Raw genomic sequence first — 26,088 nt, 5'->3', positions numbered from 1 at the left:
ATCATGATAAGGGTGGCTAAGGAAATTACTCACTTTCTCTGCACTGGGGATTCTACAATCAACATCTTTATGATGAACCAAACTCCCTTTTCTTTGAATTAAATATCAGAATCATTTGGACTCTTCAGCTATTATTGCTTTGCCTTTGTATATGAATAGTATGTCAAGAGTTTGATGGCTGCGTTGAAGACATGCATCATTACTAAAGCTCTAACAGCCATTGATATTGTGGTAGATTTAGTTTCCTCTCCCACATCAGTGTTTTGTCACTTCTGCAACTATTCCTCACAGTTTCACGTTATCACGAGGCGAGGATTGAAAATTTCGAGGAAGTTTCTCATTCACGCTCATTATGAAATCAGCTCACGTTGCGCGGGGGAGGGAGACATAAAAGGAAATGTTCAAGCATTAAGGAAATGCTTTTCGTAGGGTAGGTATGAATGCCTAAGTAAGTCATTTGTTTGGTTGACGCTTAAGAAACACAAAGCTTAAAGCTGATCATGATCTTTCCAAGAAGATCAAGACTGAATGAGTTTAACGAAAACAATTAAAATAATAACAATATAAAACAAACAATGTACAATGTCCGAAACCTCACAGACCCCCACTTATTTTCAGCATCGTGGAATATTAACAATGGTCCATCACTCATCTCTGCACTTGCTGCCTATGCTGGGTTACACAGTGTGAAACAGGAGGAAGTACAGGGAAGAGATAATAGGTGGGTGCAGGTTTTTTTCTTTTCTTTTTCAGTGTCTGTCTGCGTGTGCTCTCGGGCTCCTACATGATGCTTATGCTGCGGTTGAGCTCACACTGGGCGTTGTTGTTGTTGATGTTGGGGTTGCGGCGGCTCATGTTGGGCGTGGGCACCGAGGTCAGCGTGCTCGTGTCGTTGGGGCAGCCGTGCTGAAGCAAGATGTCGGCACACTCCTGGCTACCGGCTCGCCGCGCGTAGGACAGCGTCGTCTGGCCGCGAGCGTCGCGACTCTTCACATCCACACCGTACTGTGGAAGCAAATAAAAGAATTCCATATTTTTTCGATCCTTCAAAAGACATGTTTTTTTTATAAAGTGCAAAAACCCTTCAAACTAATCGCAACACAAACTCTCTGCAATAATTAGAAACTTAAGAATTTCCCTTCTATCCTCACTCATTTTTGCTAAGCAGATGCATTGTTGCTGCTTTGTTTGTTGTTAGAAGAGCCTGTTTCCTGTAAATGATAACAATCACTGTAATATTACACTGAAGCTTGAGTAACTGATAACATTACATCCCATCTAATCTGACCATCTGGTGCCTGGCTTTCTTTCTTTCTTTCTTTCTTTCTTTCTTTCTTTCTTTCTTTCTTTCTTTCTTTCTTTCTTTCTTTCTTTCTTTCTTTCTTTCTCCTTCCCTTGTCTTTTCCATTAGAGTTGGAAAAATAAAAAAATGTTTTTTACCACATCATGTGATATTAAAGCGCTGATGTCACATAATTTTGGTCCAAACATAACATCACACAGAAACACCCCAACACTATTTTCCATCATTTTACACACATTTAGCTATTTCAGACCCTATTTATTATTTTTCTGTGAATTTAGAGGTTTTTGTTTTTGGGCAATTTAGCATAAGTCAGTATGTTGAACTTCTGGAACCTTGACAATAACAACCACACTAAAAATGTCAATGAAAGTGCTATGTTTTATGAAGCTGTCGTTTCTGAATAACTCTATCTGAAGTTTGTTGGAATGATTTACGTGGTAATAATTATAGGAGAAATTGAGACAGTATTTTCGTTGGTTACACATTTTTCATACAGTATATAACCCTTAGAACACAGAGCATTCAGGCTGCTATATAATATTCATTACTATACGAAAACATATACACAGACACTATAATATGTGCAAAATAAACTTATAACTTTTTTTCAGCACAACCTACAGGCAATCTGATGAATCACCTGATGAATCACCTTTAATTTGTGAAATTTGGAAAAACGTCACATTTCAAAGTTTGGCATTGATCTGTGCAGCATGACTTGGATGCATAACCTCAGGATGTCTACACTACCGACTTTTTCACTTTTTATTCAAAGACGCTCACTCACCCAGATGAGCAGCTGTGTGATGACCACATTGGCCATGGCGCAGGATAGGTGCAGAGCGGTGCGCCCGTCTCCGTCCCCGTAGGTCTCATTAACCTCCTCCTTGGTGCCGTGGGCCAACAGCAACACCACCAACCTCAGGTCGTCCTCCACCACAGCCCGAAGCAGCTGCTGCCCCAAGGGCACGTCAGACTGGGGCAGCCCTACGAGGAACAGCTTCTGCTCGTACTTGGCTCGGATCCAGCGCTCCTTCTCCTCCCTGGAGAGACGGAAATGACAGGGACGCTACAGGTCAGGCAGGGTGAAACATGATGAACATGCTATATGCAATTTAGTGACTGGGTTAAGGAAATTTCAATGCATATCTCATAATTCAAAGGCAAAAAAAAAAAAAAAACACAAGGGAAGTATTACAGTAATTGGCCTGAGAGACTCACTGGTGTAAAGTCACATTTGAGTGCAGGAAAACCACAAGCCCCTGTGATCACAGTGGGAAATAATACAGCGAGATTGGCTGGAGAGATGAGTGAATGCCAGAGGGTGCGACACTTTGGGCAATATTCCACTTTTTAGTGATCACTGTCGACAGAAAGGCGGTTATAGTCTGGCCAGCTTTCTAAAGGTTACACATCTTGAACAGCATGTCTGCTGTGGACAATACAGGAAGGAGTGGGACGTTGTTTTTTTTCTTTTTTCTTTTTTTTTATCAGCACTGTCGGCTGTCAGTCTGAACTGATGGATCCTCCACAAAAGAGGCAGTGTGTCTCTAAGCCCCAGTCTCCCTTGGGGTGGCTGGGCCCAGAGTCAGATCGATGGGGCTGAATGGCAGCCAGGGAGGAACAGTGCGATGTGGGGCTCCGTCACTCCAGCCTGCACCAGAGAATAGAGACTGGGGGAAGACTCTGTCCTGTATATCGCCAGGCAGAATTCTATCTACTGCTCTCCATCTTCACCCCATTTCATGCTCTGCCCTCATACGAAAAAGGAAAAATAAAATCAATATCAATATGTGAATGACTGAGCATGCCCAGTGTGGCACTAACCCTGTGACCCTGCCGGTCGGTGTGATAAGAGGAGCAGAAAGAGGCTGTTGTTTGGGTTTGTGGATGAGTGACAGAGAGACGACGGTTCGCACGGATAAGTTTAAGCAGCGACGCTTAGCTGGAGTGACACCTCTCTCATGGGGCTCTCCATCAATGGGCAGAGGCTCAGTAGCCAGTGCTAACTGACAATCTAATCCACTTCAATTTGTTTTCTTTGCAATCACAAAAAAAACCCGCCACAAACAAACAAACAAAAAACACCCAGAGAGTTCAATTTAATTATGAAAATAAACCTTTTAGATGAGCAATGAAACATGTTCATATGACATTATGTTATTATCATTATTGGTCTATTAAAATTATAATTAGCAATATTTAGTTTTATTACATATTTGGTTTTATTTGCCCAGGTTTTTAAATAATTCTATTTTAATTTCAATACAACTGAGAAGAATACATTAGCCTCACACACAATGATCCTATTTTCTACCACTATATCCTCCACATGAGCTGACAACATAGGGAGAGGAACATGTTTCCAGACAGTCGGAGGAAGTAGGACAACATGCAAACTCCACACGTTTGCATGCTCAGTGGTAGAGCCATTTGTCTTTCAAATAGAAGGTAGTGGGTTCAATTCCCGGGTCCGGCACATGTCTATGTGTCCTTGGGCATAAGACTTAACCCCACATTGATCCTGATGTATCAATTGGTATGAATTTACATTTTACAGACAGTTTACCAAAACGTCAAAAGTGTTATTGGGACAAGGACAGGATATCCGGGGTGACATCTCAAAAACAAAGAAATATTAATATAATAAATGACAAGCATATCCACCAAATAGCTCATTTCCAATTACAGCAGCCGTTTGAATGAGTAAGTGGTTCAACATTTGCCACGCTCCTTGATTACGACCTTAGTGGCTCGATGTCGGGGATGCCAACAAACCCCAGACAGCAACCATTTTGAGACTCATATGTCAGCTGCCAGACTCACTTCACAGAGCAGTTTGTCTTGCACACAGGAGCACGACACTCGCCCTTACTACAGGAGTTGGATGTGATGTAAAAGGGGCAAGCCTGTATCAGCACCCAAGCACAAAATGATGAACTGCAAAACACATCTGGAAGCTCGTAAAGCAACTTCCACCAACAACTTAAAATTGTCTTAAAGCTGGAGGAAGAAAATGTGGAGGAGCGAGTCTTTTTTCCCTGCTATGCCATAAGCAAATCTTTTCTTAAGGATGGAGGGTATTATGTGAACAACAATACAACTCTAATGGCAGGCAATTGCAGTGGCTCGGAGTTTTATGGTGTAAGACCTCCATCAATCCCTACTCAGTCATTATGTGAGGACAATCCTGTTAGCAAATCAATTGGTCTTAGAATCAGTGGACGGCTCAGAGCAGGAAGGGGCTGTCCCGCCCTCCCCTCTTATTTCCGGTGGACCCTTTGAAAACAAGTGTCTTTTTTACTGCCAAAGAGGATAAAGTATGTCTTGAAAACTCTGTAACCTATAAAGTAACCCTCAAACCTTTAACAAACACATGGCCAAAGCATGGTTAAAACCGAGCTTTGTCAGAGCTGCTGTCCACAAAGTGTGGAGCAGAAAGCTTGGCCGTGAATGAGATGCTGGATCTGTGGAGCCCAGTGAATTGATATGAGCTAAATGAGGCAGAAAGTTAGCACCAAGATGCAAAACAAAAAGGCTGAGGAGAGCCATTAAGAAGACGTCAACATCTCAGAAAGGAGCCCCGAGGACACTTTGTTAGCCTCTGCTGCAAAACCAGCCCAAAGCCAAGCCTCGCTCACGACTGATGCTGGGCTCTAAATTCAACCACAGCTCTTTTTAGATATGCACTTTTAAAAAAAGAAAGAAAGCAAGCAAGCAGTGTGTTTAAAAAAAAAATCCCCCAGCTGCTGCCACTTGAAAGAAAGAGTGGAAGGAAGTGAAATGGTAATCCCCTCTGTCTTTTGTTTGAAATAGAACAACAATCCAAACAGAGGTAGGGTTTAGACAGTCGGGGGGAAACTGAGACCCTTGAAAAGGACACTTCCTCACCACAGGAGGAAGAAAAATAAAATCAGAAGATTTAGCATGTCAAAACGCCTGGTCAGAGTGGGAGGGGAGGTGGCAAGGGAAAAGAGAGTGAAGTTTCACAGCATGGGGGATATTAAGGAAATCCAACTGATGGTTACTGTTATATACACATGAAGGTTACGCACGGACATGAGTTACGAGACACCACCCCGGCTGGAGCACATGCTTTTTCTAAATTTCTCTGTTGCTTAGGGGACAGAGAGCACTGCTAGGTTCCCAATAAAAATGCCAGAGAGACCATGTTGTTTGTTTCGCCGCAAACTTCCTCCATTATTCAGAGTTATCTCACAGCTGAGCATCATTGTTTAACTTGCTTTCAGTGCCTTTTATTTAAAAGAAATCTTGGGCAAACATCAAAATGCTTACAGAGTCGTAAGTGGAAATGGGATTCCTGGTGTCCCCTTTCATTTGCCTATGCAGAGCCCACCTAGATAAAAGCAGCCTTAACAGTAGAGAAAGGCCTCTTTTATAATTCTATTAGAGCTCTGTCCCTTCAGCTCTCTGTTGAGGAATGGATCCTGACCCTGACTTAATTAAGTGGCAAATGGCGGAATGATTCTCCTAAACCCAGCCCATGGAGTCAAGAACACATGACTGAATTCAAATAAAGAGGTACAAACAAGGATAATTAGTCAAGCCTGAAAGACAAAGGCGAACGGGAATTTATAGGAAGGAAAACTGAGACGGAGGGGGTGGAGCCAGTGGTGGAGTAGCCACAGAATGACCAATCTGACTGCCTGCAATAAAGGTGCATTGGTTCATCGGAAGAGGAGGATGTCCGTCCCACCACCATCCCATCTTTCAAACACAGACACAGTCCTCCTAAACAATCAAAGTTCGACGGCTCCTCCTACTCTTCCCCGAGCATCCAAATTCACTGCGGACACATCAAATAGACGCACTGAAGGGGAGAAATGGTGAAGTTGAGGGGTTGGAGGGGGGGGGGGCCTTAGGGTTTGAGCAGCCTGAACAGACCTCTCAGTGGGGGTGGGCAACTTGTATGGGCCTGATTCCCATACAGCCAACAGCTTTACTTCCACAAACCGAGGGGAGGGAAGAGACAGAGAGCAAGGAAGAGGGACAGCAGCAGAAAGACGGAGAGGGGGCTTAGAGGGAAAACGTCAGATGAAAAAAAAGCGAACACAACAGGGAAAGAAAGCTGGGCCCCAAAGCATCAAAGGTTGCTAAGGGCCAGAAATGAAGGAGCAACACAGTAAATGCCGCAGCAAAAAAGTGCTAAATAAGGTCCCCTATGGTCCAGCGGGTACAGTGATGACATGGTATGTTCTGCTCCAAGAAAAACGGCTGCGAAAGAATTAAGACAAATATTTCCACGAGTGGGACAGATGCCGCTTTTCTTGCTACCAGAAAGCGGAGTGAACAGATGACCAGAGAGAACAAGCAGAGGGTTTGCCGTGTTGGGCTCTATAGAGCTGAATATATTGTGACATTAATGAGGTTGTCAGACCCCTCATGATGGAGTGGATGTGTTTTGTGCCAGCAAACCTAATACCTTTAAATGCTCATGCTGTTAACCCTTGCTGAACCCCTCGCGTCACACACAAAGCTGAGGCGACACGCACACACACCCTGCTTGTGTATGCAGCCTGCTTTACACAAACCCGACACGTCTCTGAATCCTGTGTCTGCGCGAATGTCCGCTGGAGACTGCGTGACGTAAACACGATGGCCCGTGCGGAAGAGTGCGAGCACAAGTCGACACTTTACGCAATTGTATTTTTTTTTTTTAAATGACGAAGAAGATGGTAACTATGGAAACTTGTACATGAAAGGCTGGACTTATGGGTATATGAATGGAACCATGACCATATGTGCATGTGGAAGTGTGAAGTGACAACAACGTGGGAATGACCAGAGCAATAATGTATCCTTTATAATTCACCTCACTTTGTAAGAATATTTATTGATGATCTTGTAATGCTGAAACTGAATTGCGTGGTAGAATGGACTCCGTCATAATGAATCAGTCCTTCCTCTGCATCTACCTGGCTCCAAAACCTGATGGCATGTGGGCAATTAGAGGCTGTGGTACCATTCCACCCACACAGGGCTAATTACTGACCTGTGGGTTTCATTTAGAGAGAGAGAAAAAGAGAGGAAGAGAGAGAAACCGAGCAAGAGAGGAGGACAGGGGAAGACCCAGTCATTAATTTGTCTTAATTAATTACTCTTCCTCCACCAGGGCTCCTGGCAAGGCCGGCTATTCTAACAGCTCTTCTGTGAGTTGGCGTTTCAGCACTCCTAACCTGTGAGTCGCCGGGAATCTTTGCTCTGTGTTTTAGGGACTAGCATTAAGGACACAGGCCAATGTGAGAACAAAAATCCTTTAACAGGGGTCCAGTGGCCTGACCGCTGATGTTGTAAACACAACAAACAGCTTGAGAGGACGGAAACCACGATGCCACCGCCAGAGCACAAGGGGTTAAAAGCGGCAGCGGGGCCAGGTTTGGAGAGGTTAGCGGAGTGATTCATTTTTATTACCACGCAGCCCCTGCAGGCGGCAGGAGTGGCAAATTATTTCTGAAACAAAGTGGAGGGCTCTCATCAGAGCTATTACCTGCCTGTGGCCGAGGGCGGCGCGGAGCCTACAGAGGGTGACAGTGAGAGGCCCGAGTCAGTGAGGGATAGCCGTCCACATCCGTCCACGCTCCAGGACATCTCCCCCAAATGAGAAGTTGTGTCTCTATGTGTGTTTGTGTGTGTGTGTGTGTGTTTATTGTGTCTGTGGTAGTAGAGGGGGTACAGTCGGTAGTTGGACCTCCCCCCACAGTATCAGTCAAAATAGTTGTGTGGTGTTTTCTAACATGAACATGTCAAGCAATTAGAGGTAACATGCAAAACACAGTGACTCCCAGGTGCTAATTAAAGCAACAACCCCCCCCCCCCCACACACACACACACAATATGAGATCAGCCTCAATACAGAGTCTCCATAAATGTGCCATCAGCACAGACAGATATGACTTCTGCCTCTGACCCACTTAGTATCAGCTCCTAATGAGGCATCATGGGTAAATGAGTTATTAATTGTAACTAATGTCTTCATGGTTAATTAATTGTTAATTTAGTATAAGTTATAGTCAGGAACAACCTTTGGGTTGTTTTAAATGGTTTGGCCTGGTTGAAGTGTGTGGGAAAAAGACAGGCAGACAACTTCAAATCTATTTTAGACTATTTCTAACTAATTCAAACAGGATGAGCATTTATTAAAAGATTAGTAACCTTTTAGTTCATTAGGAGAAAATGTACGCTCTGAATCATGCCCAATAGATTTTCCACAAACATGGCTATCCAAAAATACATTCTGATGCTGAAAGCATAATCTAATTATTTATTTAGCATTTTTATGAAGCCATTAAAATGCAGTATCACAGGTGACGCTTTAGAAAGTGGAAAGAGGAAATGCAGGTGATGCTGACATGCATGTTCGTGTGCAACACCACGAGCGTGTTTCCAATTTAAATGCCTGTAATCAGTCAGTAATCTCAGCGTTGCTGTGCGGACCTGCGTACGACAAATCTGTATATTGTGTTCTTTTGATCCTGAATATCATAAGCTAAACCGATCTTGTGGATGAATGCTTTTAAGTTAAATCTCAAAAATGCAAAGGGGTAAAGCTAGTCTTGCAGGAGACATTCAATCAGATACCGAGTTGATATTCAGGTAGTTACTGAATCGTTTAGATTAGGTGTCACTAATGTTTAGTGGGAGTCGCGAGCCGTACACTGCCTGACTGTGCCATCAAAAAGCTGCTTCATGTCACTGATGTCACACAATTAAAATCTTTCCATATGTGCGTCATGAGAATCATACACAGGAGTCCGGTGAGGAATTATTGTGTTGAAAGAAGGTGAAAAAAACATTTAGGTGGTCTTAATTCATCATTCACGATAAAGCAAAAATAATCATCGTTTGGCCCACAAGGCCCACAAAATCAGCAGCATCTCAATAACCAGTGGCCATGTTTGATATTTACAAAAGCAGCTTTTTGTCTGAGGATTAGTTACGCCGAAAATGAGATTTATTGTTTGACAGTGGAAACTAATGGAGATGCCGCTGCGGGGACAAGATCGGATTTTTAAGACAATGAAGAACCTTCCCGCTCGAGGCGACGTGGGACTGACAGTGGTCGGGAGAGGAATCAACATCAATAATCTTTCATCAAGTCCACGGTGGAGCACTTTAGCACAGATACCATTCAATAAATAACTGTAGGCCATCATTCAGCTCTGAACTGGCCAAAAAGCGGAGCAGGGATTTAAGAGAAAAAACATTTCCCAGAGGAGTGAAAAACCGCTCAGATACAAACAGTGTTTTAGTTGATATTATTGTTTAAAGCTGGGCCTCATATTATTCATTTATAATAACCTTTACTAACTCCTGATAACATGGATATGTCACAGGTTTTAACAGTATTTTGGGTGACGCATGTTGGAAAAGTCTTGGGATTTTCTCCACTGCTGATAGTTTGAGTCGTCTTGGAGACAAAAACTGACAATTTAAAAGGTCTAAACAGACATTATGTACATCTTATTACATCTCATGTTGTTATTTGTTTTATTTATCTCTGATGTACAGCACTTTGTATCTGTTGTGCTTTATAAATAAAGTTGGATTGGATTTTGGATCAATCCTTTTGTAATATACTGTTGCATCAGCAAAAATAATGCCCTAAATTATAAGCCCATATGTACATTGAAGGAGGAAGGAGACATTGGAATCGTTCCTCTTTCCAACATTGACTGTGAAGAGGTCAGATCATCAGTTCAGGTGAAGCTTTTTTTTCCCCAATCTGTCAAATATAAAATACTTCATTTCTACATTGTTTTTTGTTTTGATTTAACCTTTTACAATTAAAAAAAAGGTTATAAAAATGTTCCATTAATTGATCTGTTATCAAATCTTATTATCAACGAAGTACACAACGGTCATGCCACTGAATGACACATTAATTCATGTGGTGTCATTACTTTTTAATTCTAATAATATAGTATATTATAATGTGTCCCCTCTCAAGCCTTTATACTGTATTTTAGAACATTTTCATGACTTCTAAAGTGTATCGACTGTTGCAACCGCAGCAGTAACGATAAACATCAGTGTCTTGCTATTTGTATGTGACTTTTCCTAACAAAGTTCCAAAGCTGTGACGTGAAAACCGTCTGATGCCACGAGGCAGAGCCTCCGGACAGTCTTTGCTGTGACAGACGGAGTGATGACCCGGCCTCGTGTGATGGATATGTGACAGGTCAGCTCGGGGGCCCGAGGGCCTGGCTCTGGGGGTGGAGTTAACCATAATGGTGTGCTTAATTACCTGCACAGCCACACAGCAGGTCATTAGTCAGACTGGGACGGCAGGTCTCACCTGTCACTGAGAGATAAACAATCCTCCTACCAGATTCCTCAGAGGAAAGCAAACACAGGCCGTCGGGGTGAGTTAGGGCAAGGGAGCATGGGTTAAGTGGTGGAAGGTGCGTTATTAAAAAAATAAAATAAAATAAAAAATAAATAAATATATATATATATATATGTGTGTGTGTGTGTGTGTGTGTGAGACTTTTGGGCAAGCGTTCTTTACATTACCGTAACTATGCAACGGTTAGTGCTATCAGAAAAATTTCTGTGGTTTCTGAAAGTTAAGAACTTGCACTTGCACAAAATGACCTGAAGATCTGATAAAACCACTGCCGAGGTACATAGTTTCCAGTTCTGTTGGCCTGTTATTGCACATTGAGAGACAAATACTCTCAAATTTATTCAAATTTCAAAATTAAAATGCAAAATATTATATTCATGCACAACTACTACATGTTTCAAGTTTTTCTTGACCTTAAACTGTCAATACACTCTTTTAACATGCAATAAATTGTAAATAAGTGCCAGATATTAACATTTTTAAGTGTTCTGGAATAAAAATGAGTAAAAGCACATACTCACGGGACATTTTTTGGCCCTTTTTTTTTGAGTACAATGAGCAAAAAAAAAGGCCAGTCGGACATTTTGACACTTAGGTGTGAAAGGGTTTTAAGTTAGTGGGCTACATGAACTCCCATCTGTATCCACCGGTTCATTGAGTGATTGAAAATAAAATGTTCATACTTAGTGTATTCACCTGTAATGTATGAGTTGGGACTACATTTACATTAGCCCACGATGGACAAATGTCATTGATATTCAGCTGCAACATGCAACTTCACCAATACAGTTTACACACTGTAGCTTTAAGCAGGAATAAATGGGCTTAGGCTTCAGATGTGGTTTAGATGATGAGATCTCTTCTTGATTAGCGCTTACACGTCAGGTGGCAAAACTTGACGGACTCGGAGCAAAGCCTTGGCATTTATCTGGTACGTGCAAAATGTCACACACACAACACTCCTTTCATGAATTATGGGGTTTCGGGGCGAGTTAGTGCAAGGACAACAGATAAAGTGGTGGAAATTAATGTAAGGCATTATATCCAGAGCTGAAGAAAGAGACACAGAGTAGATGCCAACAAGGTTCTGCTGGAGTTATTGTGATGACTGTGAACAGGATTGACTGAAACATAAATACTGTGTTCCTGGCTCAATAGACTGACACTTATGGACCCCTGGTGCTTCTTATGAAGCATTTTGTGGTTTCAAGTGCCTGCGCTGAAATGTGGGTGGCTAATAAATGGCAGCTAATGGAGGGAAGGCAGCGCGGGCTTCTCATTCTGTAATCTCTGAATGCTTCATTAAGCAGCACCTTTTTATTTGCAGAGGGGTTGCTAACCTGGTGCTGTCGCTCCCTGGCTTGTTGTAGTTCTCCAAAGCGCCCTCCCAAACACTGTTGGCCATGGCGTTTCCAATGGCAGTCATCACCATGCTGAGCTCCACCGGCCAGTCATCCAGGTCCAGGGAGCGGACACGTGACAGGTGGGTACCCAGGTTCCTGTGGATGCCTGAGCACTCGATGCACATCAAGGCACCCAGGTTCAAACTGGCCCAGTCTGGGTCTGCATGAGAGAGGACGGGAATGGATCATGACAGTGAAGGAGTCAGAGAAGTGACAAGCAACGCTTTATTCATTAGTCGGAAACAGAGATTTATGATCTCCCTTTTTTTCTTGTTGCAAATCTCTCTTTTTTTTTTTTGGCGAATTGGTTGAGTAATGATTCTACTGCACAGTTCATGTGTTCCAAAAAATTAAAAGCAGGACAATTGGCACAGCGCTCCTGTGACCCTCATTGAGGATAAGGCGTTAGAAGATGGATGGATGGATTTATCTCATTTTATCGAGATAACTTTCATTTTTAAACTTGGAACTGTGTAGACTCTGCATCTACACTGATCAAATTAGCTTTGAAAAAAAAAGTCAGTATTTGAATTTTGATTTGATTTTAGATAAACTGTGGGCAAGGGAAGAACCAAGCAGTACCCACCATGACTAAGCCAACATCCATACAATAAAAGTTAAAAACAATCTGCTTCCAGACAAGCATTTAAGCTCAATTTCAGGAGTTATCTGCGTCCATACTAATACACCTAAAAACTTATTTCACGTGACCAATCGGGTACATGAGACATGTGCATGCTGGTGTGAACAGGAAGCCAATTCTGTCTGAGTGGAACTGTTTGCTTAAAAGCTCTGGAACTAGGTGAAACTGAGCCTGTGAGTCAGTTGATAAGAAGCAACCAAAAAGGGAACTGTGCAGGTAACTATTGTGTCCAAAGCCAGTTTTCAAACAAAGAAAGCAGTTTTTAAAAAAACGTTTTAGGACTCTAAAACACTTAGCAGTATAGTAGTATAGTATAGTATAGTATATACAGTATATGCGTGTGTGGATGTTGTCTTGAAACAAAGAAAATGCTTTAATCTTCAAATACATACAGATAATATTAATTTTTTAACCTTAATCAATATGATATCAGGGTTTATGAAGATTAATACTCACTGGGTGCATCACAGTCCACACAGAAGCTGTTCCCCCTCACGTTCCGTACGGACTGAATGGCCATTGCATCACTTTGGCTACCTAACCGAGACTGTAAGGAACGAGGGAAAGAACAAGTCAGCTCGAACTAATCACCGCAGGAGTAAGAGAAGGCAAACAATTACAGCCGGACTCAGATCATAAATGAGCAGTGATGGGAGGGAGGAAGGACGTGTTTCAAAGTCTTAGGGAAAAGACTGAGGCAGAGAAAATATGAATATGAAAATGAGGCCGTGTCTCCCCAGCATGCTGACACAAGCCGTGTTCTATCTCTGATGTCTGTCAGTACTAATAAGAGATCCCCCACACTGCGGTGCACCTGTCTGACACCCTCATACATGTGACAGCTTGTAGAGGGTGAGGAGAGGCGGAGGAGGATGAGGGCACAATAAAGGTTGAAGAGAAGGGAGGGAAAAAGAGGAATGTAAATGAAGCAGCAGAATCGCAGGACAGTGACGCTGCTGTAATTGTAGGGAAATTGCCAACTCTGGCCACTTCTCCTGGGATTTTATTTCTTTATTTCTTTACCTTATTTTTGATGCTCTCACAAGACTGCAGGCTGGCAAAGATCTGGCTCTCGACTGCTTGGACCCACAGCTCCCTCTCCTCATACGTGGACGCTTCAAAGTTCCACGTCTGACCCGTCAACGACACAATGACGAACTCAAAGGAATCCTCTTGCTCTGAAAAAACAAAGGGAAATGTATGATTAGCAGTGAACTGAAGGGTGATAGTTCTGTTTCCTGGGACAAAGCGGATTCTGGCACAGGTTTAGACTTCTTTCAGTTTCACATTTGTATGATGGAAAATCACCTGTCACCACAGTGAAGGGGAACACAGTAGAATGAGCAACAACACACGGCGGCTTGCACGATCTGACTCTGCAAATCAGCGCCACAGCTCAGTGACTGAAGCCCATCTATGCACAAGCGCACGGTGGAATGAGCTCCTGTTAAACTCAGCAACATTCAAGTGATTTTCCTGGCACCTGCTTTGTTTGATGAGGCCTAAACATAATGCATTTTGATTCCTTTTTTTTTTTTTTTTGATAGAGTGGAACAACTTTAAAGATCATCACGATTACCATTCACCAGCGACACATTAAAATGACTCCTTTTTCCAAATTTTAAAATACATTTTATGATTTCATGCCTTTTTTGACGACTTTAGCATTTAGATCAGACGTGTCCTAAAGTTTAGCAGACGCTTTTATCCAAAGTGACTCACAAAAGAGGAATAAGATACATAGAATAAGTCTTGGGAAATCCAAGTGCAGATGGAGATCGTGCAGGGACAGGTATTAAGGTAAGTGCTTGGACAGAAGATGCTTTTGGAAAAGCTGGGTCTTCAAGAGCTTCTTGATGACAGAGGGGGACATCCCTGTTCTGGTAGCACTCTCTAGATCATTCCACCAGTGTGAAGTAGACTTTATTTATTTCATAAATAAATACTAGGAGTGGAAATACGATGGCTCCACCATCAAAACATGTATGAATGTTAGCCACATTGGGTCAGGTTGGTCCTGTGCGGCAGCGCGTTCAGTCGCAGCAGCTCTGACGACCTTGTGATTTTGTATAATGCATAAAGTTCCTTTCCTCCTTTCCATCAGTTTGTGTTCTTCTAGTCATCACTTTTCTTTTTAAATTGGTCCAGAAAATGAGGTTAAAAGTGAAGTTCCTTAAAATGTATAACATTAGAGTGTCAGGAGAGCTTTCCATGGTGCAGACATAACAGCACACTGTGGAATGGTCACTAAAAGTCTTCCCACCTGTGGATAAACAGAAATCATGACAACCACTCCCCTTAAAAACTCACTCAGCTATCATCAGTGTTATACCATTGTGTGCCTGTGCGCTTACAGAGAGACTCCCTATAGCTCTGATGAAAACACATCTCTGTGTTGCAGCAAGTTTCTCTGCCTCACAATTATATTTCTAATACATTTGGTGAGTTTACTGGTTCAGGAAATCAGTTTTGTAGTTGTTGATGACTCTTTTAAGTCACAAGAGAGTTTCATCTTGCCTGCACTTTTGTAATAACTAAGCTCAAAGAGTTTCTCTACATTTGAGTCATTTTTTTCTTCCCCCCACGTTGTCACAGCTTCTAGTCTTGATGATCACTCAAAGCTGCTTTTCACTACAGTTTTGCCATTCACCCATTCACTCACACTTTCATACAACGCAGTGCATTTTCTATCACTCATCTTTCAGACTCATTCACACGTTGGAGCCTTCAGGACCAACATGGGGTTAAGCGTCTCGCCCAAGGACATATCGACATGGGAGTGGATCCCTCACATGTGGTTCTCCCTAAGGTTTCTACCTTTTTTCCCTGTTATAAGGTTTTTTCCTTGGTAGTTTTTCCTTACCCTGGTCGAAGGTCTAAGGATAGAGGATGTTACCAACCCTGTGAAGCCCCGTGAGACAAACTGTGTTTTGTAAACTGAGGACTGTATAAATAAAATTTGATTGATTGATTGATAGACTAGTGGAGCCGGGAATCTAACCCACAACCTTTGAGTTGAAAGACGACTTGCTCTGAAACAGAGCTATCATCGCCCCAGCTGCATAGGATGATGTTTGGTCAGATAGCATTAAAGTATGACGTGGCAATAATTGAGTTGACATTTTGGGGAAATCTGAATGTGACAGAGACTCTTCAACCATCTTTTTTTGTGAAAAACTGCAAACTCTGACATTTTGATAATTCGGCCTTCTGTATCTGAGACTAAACTACATATTGGGTGTTTGTTTGTTGGGAGGGAAATAAACCAATAATTTTTGTCAAAACTGTTTTTCTAAGACTAAAGAGTGATACTTTTTTTCCCCTTGACAATCACAAAATGAACAGGGGCAGGTTGTCGAGTGTTATACATGTAAATCCCAATCTTGCTCATTTCATATGTTCATATGCGGTCAAAAGCGAAACAGCAGGGTTTTGCTACATCAGCGATCCACGCTTAACTAACACTTATGAAAATGTCACCTGTCGTCTTCAAACAAGACGCCTGACACAACATATGTTCCAACACATGCTGTAATGCCTCCGCTGTTCGGAAGCAATTCATTAAGTCTGTACTGTACAATGTGACTCGTGTAATGTCTCTGGTCTCTGCACATGCTTGAGCTCATAGCCAAATGATTTGTAATTACCTAATTATGTCTATGCAAATAGTCGTCTCATTTGCATACAGCATGTTTGCAGGACTGGAGGCAAGTCGACACACAGGGGATGTTTTTTTTTTTTCTTCTCCCTGTGTAGATTTGATCCACTACATGTTGTGGGATTAGATCTCCTGATGTGCTCCGACTGTTCTGTAATAATTACCCAAAGTATTGACATCATTTGTCATGAAGTTTCACAAACACATTTTGACATTGACCGACTTCGTTCCTTATAAAATACTGATGATCTCGATGGTGAAAAAGAGCTTCAGACGAATCACGCGCCCGTATTTAATGTGCTTGCCCTCCGTGGTGCAAGACAACAGCCCTGTAACATTAAATGACAGATGCCTGATGGACGCCACTAATGTAGCAATCCCTGTGCTGCGGCGGAGGGCGAGCTCTTCAGGGGAAAAGCAATAATCCAATTAGCTCGACACCGACTTCAATTATCTGATTTAGTTTGTGAAATTGACTACAGGTCACAGAAAATCAATAAAGACTTGGGAGCCTCTTTATTTAGACTTCCAGTGGGAAAAGTCTGCTTTTTGGAGCGAGATGTTTTAAAACAATAATATCATCCTTCATTTGAAGCAGCTAAGCAACCTAAAAAAAAGACGGTCAATTTTTGTTTAATTGGTAAATAATACAATTTCCTCTAGTCCAGTGTATCTTTAGGTACATGTGCATTTGATTATAATTTGTGGCTCCCAGACTAAAATGTTCTTATACTTGTTTTTTCTAAAAAAAAAATAAAAAAAAAACCTGAACAAAGCTAATTATTCTGTTGGCTGCCCAGGCAATAAATTGGAGGCATTAAAACACTTTCATTATGGAGATTAAAAAAGCAATGGATGGCTGATTTTTTAAACTGATGAGTATACAAGGGAAACAAATCTTATTCTCCATGCAAAGTAATGCACATGAGACACAGTTCCCTCACTAAAGAGAGCGTGTGTGTGTGTGCAGCAGGAATCTTTTATGTGTGACACCGGTATCGTTACTACATCCAGCTCCAACACACTCATATTACTTTAAATGCCATCCATCTCTGAGGTCAAAGTGTTGATGTCACAGACAGTAAATCAGAGTCTGAACAATGTATTAAAAGATATCGCCGCTATCTTACAGGCACCTGCCATGATGAGCTTGTAAAAGGGCCATTAGTGCGTCTGTTATTACTCAACGATCGCAGTTAGAACGTGGCGAGCAGACGAGCGATCACCTTGTCACATTAACATGGGCATTAACCTCCTGACCATATCTGTCTATGAGCCTACAATCAACAAGTTCTTGGCAATTAGAAATAAATTAACAGAGCCCTGCCAGTGGGCGGACAAGGCAGCGCACAGTTTAAAGGCAACGGGGAACCCAACTGTGAAGAATGAGCGAAATATGATTTTCCTTAATTAACATAGTGTAATAAAAAAAAAAAAAAAGGAGATTGGAGTGTAATGGCCAGAGAGAGCCATGTAAAGGTACTAAAAGATAAAGATACCCGTCGTCCACCATTCACAGGAGAAATGCTCAGTTACAGATGGTGTTCATCAGATACTTCATGGCTGCTAAAACAGCACTTTAATAAACTTCAGTGATAACTAACAGCTTCAAGATACAAAAATAAGCGGTAAGTGTCTTTTTAATATTGACTGACTGCAATCAAATTACATTTATTAAGTAGAGTTGTGAGTTACTTGGATTTAGTTGGGATTCTTATGAGCTTATCAAACTAAATGTTACTGGCCCAAAAAGGACAAAACATCTAATGCTTCACAAAAAGGAGAGAATAGTGTAACCATTACTCCTCACATAACACTTAAGAAACCAGTAAACTACATCTACAATTTATGTACATGTATCAATAGCTGTTAATCAATACATTTGATGGAGATGTTGATATAATAAATTTTGAGTTACTAACTAACTAAAAAGGACAACAGGAGTGCAAGAAATGGAGGTGTTTTGGTCAGACAGCTGAATCTGAAGATATTAAACCAACATGAGGACAGTGACTGTGCAACAAAATATTGGAATACAGGAAAATTCTACAGCTGCACATTATGAGAAGATGGCATCGAGCAACAACGTTGACTAGAATTACCTTTCCTTGAAATCAAGTGTTATACACAATGAAAGTCAGTCATTAGAGGAAACAGTTACCGTTTCTGATGTGCTGTACAATATAAAAGGTACAGTATATGTTTGACCTGAAAATCAAACACGCACAGATGAGAGGGTGACCCGAGGACGGCAATCCCTCTTTTATGGTGTATATGTTGCAGATGCACCACTGAGGACCTGTGGACCAGATTATGACCCCAGGGTTGTTGGTGCTGAGCCCAGCTGGACTGTCTATACAGCAGCATAGCATCTATTCTGTCTAAGCCTCTCAAAAAGCTCCGGAGACTAGTGTGACAAACCCTCCGAAAAGGACTTCGCAAACACCTTTTAGCCTTAAGGACTCCCTCGTTTTTTTTTTGTGTGTTTTTTTTTTTTTAAATCCATTTTGTTGTGAACACTTGGCTGAAATGATGACAAGGTGCAGAGGTGCAGAAGGTGAGGGATTGTTGTGGTGTGTGCAGGATGTGTTTTGTTGTTTCGTGTGTATGCATCAGGCAGTCACTTAAAGAAGTGCTTGCCGTTCCCGTGAATTAACGAGCAGTTGGGAAGAACAGGCCAAGGCGGTGCCATCTGTAAATGTCACAGGCACTGCTTGCTCATTTTACACATCATTAAAGCCAATATTCCTAACCTGTATCAGAGCAATCAGGAGCAGGCCATTACTGCGACAGGGGCCCCAGGGGAACCACGACCAAACTCAGAAAGAAGAGAGAGGGAGGGAGAGAGAGAGATAGAGCACACTCTTTATCTATCTGACACACACACACACACTCACTCGCGCACGCACACACACACACACAATCCTGAACACTTTTACAGGCTCCGCGCACATGCTCAAACAAACAAGGAGCACACCTTCCAACAATAAACAAACACATGAAATCAGCACCAATACCACTACCCTAATAGCTAGTGCATTTAACAACAGAGCAGAATGAAAACAGGGCCAATTATACATGTATCTGTGGGCAGTGTGTATAGAGCCCAAATGAGAATCTTGTTATTCCTTTCCCTCCATACTGTGGCGCTCAGAAAGCTAAGCCATTACAAGAGTGGAGGCTCCAGGGACAGCTTTCGGAAATGAGAGCGAGTCGGGGAGTGACAAAACAAAGTATTGAGATAAACACCCACCATTAGCACAGGCAGTTAAACCTCCATTTCCTAATCCTCAGCTGGACTCCAGAGGATATTAACCCTTCGTTTACTAAGGTACAGGACAATAGGATAGTAGATTAAGTTGGCCTGTCCGTGCAAACGTAACACGATTATTGATCAGAACTGGACGCAGCGTGGTTCGCGATGAAGAGCGAAGAGGAAATATGAGCTCTGGTTCTTTTGAATGAGTCGGAATCATCAGCGTTTTTGAACCCATGAAGAACATCTGGGAGCAGGTGGTGAGGATAATAGTGTTGTAGAGAAAGTTTTGAGGCAAACTATATTCAATGATCCAGAATTGTCCACTAACCTATTAGTAGCAACGCTTCCACTGATCACAATGTAATCTCATTACTTCGGTTTACTCCTCGGAAACTTTGGTTTTGCTTTATCATTTGTTTTAAGTTAAGCAATGGAAGGATTTCATTGCTATGTTCAAATTTGGGAAAACATACTCTATGTCGATACGTTTTATCATACACCGCTGAAGGTTGCCATCGATTCATATTTTCTGCACTGAATTCATGAATAAAGATGACATCGCACCTTGGCCACTATGTGACATGAAAACAACATCACCATCCTTTAATAAACATGAACATTATTTTACCACCCTGCTCCAATTGCTGATACAATCCAGTGAAGTGCTGTTATCCACTCTAAACTAATCAGTTAAAATAATACAATAAAACTAAGTGTTTTAATTAAAGAGTATTATTGAGAATACTTCATTAAATAAGGTATTTATTTAAATTGATTCAAGAGTTTTTCAAAATGAAGTGACCTGACCTCAGTCTTTTGGATTGTTATCATTTGTTTGAACTGTAGGTCTTTTTAATCAAAAATGCTCCAAAAATGCATAATAACTTTGATGATGTGTTTCTCTGAAATGGCATCAAATCACATCTAGTGATGAAGATGTAAATTAAGACCTTAACACCTCCTTTATGTTAAAATCATCCAGCTCGTTTTTCACCTTGATTTCTGTGACCTTCGCACGGGTAAAAATATCTTCACCCATAAATATCTAAGAATAAGGAAGATGCCACTCTCTTCACAACTCCACTCCATCTTTGCACCCTCCCCTCCTTGCTCACAGTGGACGAGCGAGAAGCCCCAAAACAATGAGTATTTGATACACTTTCTTTAAAAGAGAAATACATTAATGATGCTCCCTGACAGTCTGCATTAATCAGAGGGGGCTCCCCCTGAACACAACTCTTTATCGGCCATCGATTTTCCAGTGGGTTTATGGCGAGCGACACACCGAGAGAGCTCGTCGCCGGGTGGCTGCTGGGAAACACATTACGGGGCTGTCAGTTGTCTCGCCATGCATCCTGCATCATTCTTTAAGCACATGAGAAGTTCATTACAGCACACAGCTCTGACAGTGCATAGGATATTAGGGACCGTGTCCATTCTGCATATCCTAGGTAGGAAGTACAGCACTGTAGCCAGATTCACAAACTATCGAAATATGGCTTTAAATTCATTCAAAATAAATATGGCTTTACGTTGATATGAAATACATTTACCTTTATATCAAATAAAACATATAGTGGGATCTTTTTTTTTTTTTTACTTCAATTAATCTTAGTGCACTGTGTGAGGCACAAAATAAACTGCAGCACTGACTCCTTCACAAATTGCACAAACTTAAATATGCTCAGGTGCACAAGTGCATTAGCAAATAAAAACAAACAAGGACACTAAACAGGAAACTGTTAACCGTTGTGGTTTGGGCTGCTTTAGGTCGGGAGTAAGACAGGGACCTGAACGTGGTTTTTAAGGCCATTAGCTGGATTCTGCATTGAGTTAATCAAACCTATTTAAAGGTGTTTCCTGTTTGTTGTGTTGAAATTCCTGTGAGTCATTAAGCCTCATTCTAGGATTGTCTGAACCAAGCAGAAGACGCTCGCTAACTACTGTCGTGCCACATTTGGAAATAATGGTGCAACAGTTTCTCTAGGCTGCATGTACATCCTACACATTTCATGTTTGGCCAAAATGATTTCTCACCTTAAGACACTCACGCGGCTTTTGATTGATGATACTTCACAGCAACTAAAATTCAATTTCAGCCTGCATTGCACGCTTCTGATTGCCCCGTAAATGAGACAAACTGATAGCAATTTATTCAAGGATCCCAACTCTCTCTCTCTCTCCCTCTTTCTCTCACTCTCTTCCTCTCGCTATTTCAGCGGGAAACGCAACTCACACCTCAGACGTGGGTGAATCCAATATTTAAGTGATACGTCTGTATTCCAAAGCATTCAGCAGAACAGACAGGTTGATGCTAATAGAAAACCTCACCGGGAAGGAACAGTGAGGAAGATAGAAAACAAAATGTGCACGTTTGATAACGTGAGAAACATTCACAATCTTCCTTTTTACAGTCTGATTACTCTTGAACCTTCTTCCTCAGAAAGTCCGGGACAAAGCTGTCTGCTATTTTCGTCTAATGTGGGACATTCATCAATAAGATATGCCAATGTTTGACAATGCCAAACATCACTCATTCAAGGTTTTAAGGTGCAGTTCTGACAGGAGACAACCCACCAGGAGCTAAAAAGTCAAGTCACACCATCAAAGACTAACGGGCTTGATGAGACACCGGGATTTGCACACTGCTTCTGTAAATATACTGGTCAAAATATGAAGGATGATGCCCACTACTACTTAAACTAACATGAGTATCATAACATTACAATGACAAAAACGGTGTGGCTGAAAACCACTTTGGAACCTGAACACACCGTTGAATACATTCATGGTGCTGTTGTATTTTCACTCTGACCAGTGTCAGATGGTTTCAGCCCTTGATCTGTTTGTACGCTGGCTCAAACCAACATTACGCAGACTTTGCACGGGGGATTTGGCAGGATAGAGTCTGCTTAATGTCCAGTTAAAGCGATTCGGACATTTGCGTTCGCACACTTACGGCTCCTCTGAGTAAAGTCTCGAAAAGTTCAGGGTTGCAGTGCGTGTCTGAAATCAGCTTTTGTCTGGTACGCGGCACACAGCCTCCATCTGTGGAACAAACTCCTGCTCTGCCTCTCCGCCAGTCACAGGACAGAGCCGATGCAGAGAGAGGGAGGTGAAGCTTGTTGTTGCTGTTGTTGTGTTATTGTTTTTAAAAAGAAGAGTCATTACCAAATGACACAGTCATATTAACTACTATACTGTGAAGCAAGGATGGGTAGGGCTGCAACAAGTCTTAGTAATAGTAAGATTTAATAATCGATTAGTAAATTAATCGTCAACTATTTTGATCATCGATTAATCGGTTCAAGTGTTTTTTTAATAATTAAAAAAATGTTCTCTGATTTTTCAGCTCCTTAAATGTAAATATCATCTGGTTTATTTGTTCCATATATCAAAGAAACCATTAAAACTGAATCATTTAGGTTTGTGGACAAAACAAGATATTAGAGAACATCATCATTTCCAGATCAACATTATTTAACATTTCAAATGTTATCAAAACAAAAACAAGCTAGAGCTGCGATTATTTTCATGATCGATTAATCGGTCTATTTTTTTCACAATTAATCGAGTAATTGTTTGGTCTATGAAATGTCATGAAACGTTAAAAAATGTTGATCGGTATTTGTCAAACCTGGAAATGATGACGTTATTGAATGTCTGGTTTCGTCCAGAAAACCAAAATGATTCAGTTTCTAATGATTTCTTTGTTATGTGGAGCAAAGAAAACAGAAAATATTCCCTTTTAAAAACTGAAACAATCACAAATCTTGTTTTAATCATGAAAAAAGCTTCAAAACGATAAATCGATTATCAAAATAGTTGTCGATTCATTTACTAATCGATTAATAATTGAGCAATTGTTTTAGCTCTAGTTGAAGCCCAGAGCATGTGAACTCAAATAAATGAATTCTTCATAAGTACTACAAATTTTAAAAATAGGATGATTAAATTGCTGCAGCTGTGTTTTTGCCAATTGCATTTTTTTTTTAACTACAATTTCCATTTGCAAATGATTCATTGTTCAGCCCTTTTTGTTGGTCGGTGCTTTATGGATAAATGCTGCTTTATAACAAAATGTATTTATTGTAATGTATAAACTCCCAAAACTTAGCCAGCAGACCAATGGTGAAACTTCTCTAAGTCACATGACAACTGGCAGACCACTTGTGTAACTTGATAATATTTGGGGACACAGCACTGAACCATGGTGGACGGGCCAAGTGCAGCCCCACTTATCTCACAGCACTTATCTCCATGATGCTGATGATGTTCCCTCTCAACAACAATGTGGTCAACAGACCCATTCAGACTTTAAAGAGCAGCTGTCAGAGACCATGATAAAAAAGTATAATGATTATAAATGCTAGGCCCCATTTAGGAGGTGTCAATGCCATTGTTGTTGTTATCCAGCGTATCAATCTTGTTGATTGATCATCGCCCCGGTGACATCAGTTTTATGGCCTCTGAAATGCGTCTCAGTGTTTTCACAATGCCATCCAATTAGGGTACTCAATTCATCATTGGGCAGGAGAATCATTATTAATTGGGTAGAGAGCCGACTGCCACTCCCCTGCTGAGAAGGGCAACGGCTTCTGGAGCTTTTCATACGACGGTAAAAGAAATAGGGGGCTGTGACAGAGCACATTGCAGGGGGCCACATTGAGGTTCAGAACCACATACCGTTTATGTACTTCATAGACGCATTCTTCTAGAATATAGATCATGACATATTCTATTTCACAATGACCAGAGAAACCTGATTAGTATGTAAAAAATGTTGACTTCAAAGTGGATGAACTCAATCAGTGTGTTCGTAGCCGTTTCTGACAGGAACTACGGATGATGTTTTATTTTGTCTGGACACTCTCCAGAGTTTGCTGTTGACATATGAAGAACACAGTGGGATATGGACTGAGTGGGACCACAGATAAACACTAGACACAGTCTTTGACAGTACAGTGTGGTGGTGGTTTTTCAGATGAAGACAACCTGGAAGTAAAAATATACTGAATAGCCACTAGGGGACAACTCATTGGAAAGGAAGTCTTTCTCACTTGATTTATAATGACAGTAAACATATTCCTGAGGAGCTAATGGTCTCAATCACTAGTTTAAAGTAAAGTATAGTAAATTATTTTCCAATGTAGAGGACAATAGATAATATAGTACAGTACAGTACAGGAGTGGACACCAGTGTGACTGACAGCTGAGATAATCCAACGTGTGCCTAGTGAGACGTCTGTGAATTTCTGGTTGCAAAAACCTCAAGAGCCTGGGCTTAAACACTCACACTCATCCTTTCACTCGCTGTGGATTCTCCAGAGTATTATCTGCTTAATCTCACCAGGACATTAACCAGAGAATCTCTGGAGTGAGCGACTTCCGTGGATTCACATACACAGCACCCAAGTGAGTTCAGTTAATGTCTGACTGCAGCTCATGATTGGCATACTGAGTATTTAATTACAATACACAATAAATAAATCAAATAAAGGCATATAAATGAGATTGGGCAGTATCTATGTAGTTCACTGTTTTTTCCCCCTTGACTCTAATGAAAATTACATGTGGGTGCGCAACATAGACACAAGATCATTAATAAATCTGAAAGTGTTATATATTTGTCCGTGTACTTGCACTCATAGGAAATTAACCTACATTGATAGGTGAATGTTTGGCCAGTTAGGCACCTGTTCTTTCCCGCTTCAGAAGTTTTGGTCATTTCAGTACTAGTGCAGCAGTGCAAGTTTTGTACCTTCATTGCCTGCAGATAAGCCATCTGGCTTTGTGATGCCTGTGCTCTTTTTCCGTCTGTGTTTCTTGCGGTTGGCATGAGGAGAAGGAGGCGGCTCAAGTTTAGGACTCGTTGCGCTGCCCACACTGGAGTTTGCTGGATCGCCCATGCCATTTGCTGAAAGGAGATGGATAGAAAAACAAGTATTAGTGTTTCATGTTAATAGTTTGCAGTTGAAATACTAATTCATTGATGGTTTGGTAGTATGAGGAGAATGAAGCTTTGTTTCGATAAACTGAATACATGTCCAACTTTACAAATATCTGCCAGGAAAGTAATTCACACAGGAATGAAAAAAACATTCAATTGCAAGTGAGGAAATATGTGTGATTATGTATCAATATAAAAGCTTCATGCAAAACTGGGGCAGACTTGTCACTTTCAGACAGTGTCCTCACGAGTAAGAGTTGAAAATGGCTTTGAGTGCTCCAAAAGTAACTGTGTGACTCTGGCACAGGTACGGTGCTCTCAGTGAACAAATGGTTACCTCTGTTAGCCCGCAGCAAAGCTCTCTATATGACTGTCAGAGAATGACAGGGGGCTAAGAGCTGGCTTTGTTTCTTGTAAGTGATTTTATAAATGTGATATTAACCTGTGCTACCGTTGGGCAAAGGGATAGAAGGCATAGGACGATAGGAGGGGGGTTGTCAGC

General features: G+C 41.4%; 1 protein-coding gene across 2 annotated transcripts in view; it reads right to left on the bottom strand.

Moving 5' to 3' along the window:
• Positions 1 to 669: 669 nt before the first annotated feature.
• Positions 670 to 26,088, bottom strand: part of agap3 (ArfGAP with GTPase domain, ankyrin repeat and PH domain 3) — a 118,593-nt gene continuing 93,174 nt past the window's right edge. The window contains exons 13-18 of one of the 2 annotated variants that reach the window (XM_083890089.1): positions 25,398 to 25,553; positions 13,743 to 13,897; positions 13,176 to 13,266; positions 12,014 to 12,236; positions 2,094 to 2,349; positions 670 to 1,005 (exon numbers count right to left, since the gene is read on the bottom strand). In XM_083890089.1, coding sequence (XP_083746215.1) covers positions 781 to 1,005; positions 2,094 to 2,349; positions 12,014 to 12,236; positions 13,176 to 13,266; positions 13,743 to 13,897; positions 25,398 to 25,553 — 1,106 coding nt within the window. In that variant the 3' untranslated portion in view covers positions 670 to 780. The remainder of the gene's footprint in view (positions 1,006 to 2,093; positions 2,350 to 12,013; positions 12,237 to 13,175; positions 13,267 to 13,742; positions 13,898 to 25,397; positions 25,554 to 26,088) is intronic. The other variant, XM_083890090.1, reaches the window with a different exon arrangement.

The sequence above is a fragment of the Microchirus variegatus genome (genome assembly GCF_963457635.1).
Source record: "Microchirus variegatus genome assembly, chromosome: 5".
NCBI lineage: Eukaryota > Metazoa > Chordata > Actinopteri > Pleuronectiformes > Soleidae > Microchirus > Microchirus variegatus.
This window is presented reverse-complemented; position numbering and strand designations above follow the sequence as displayed.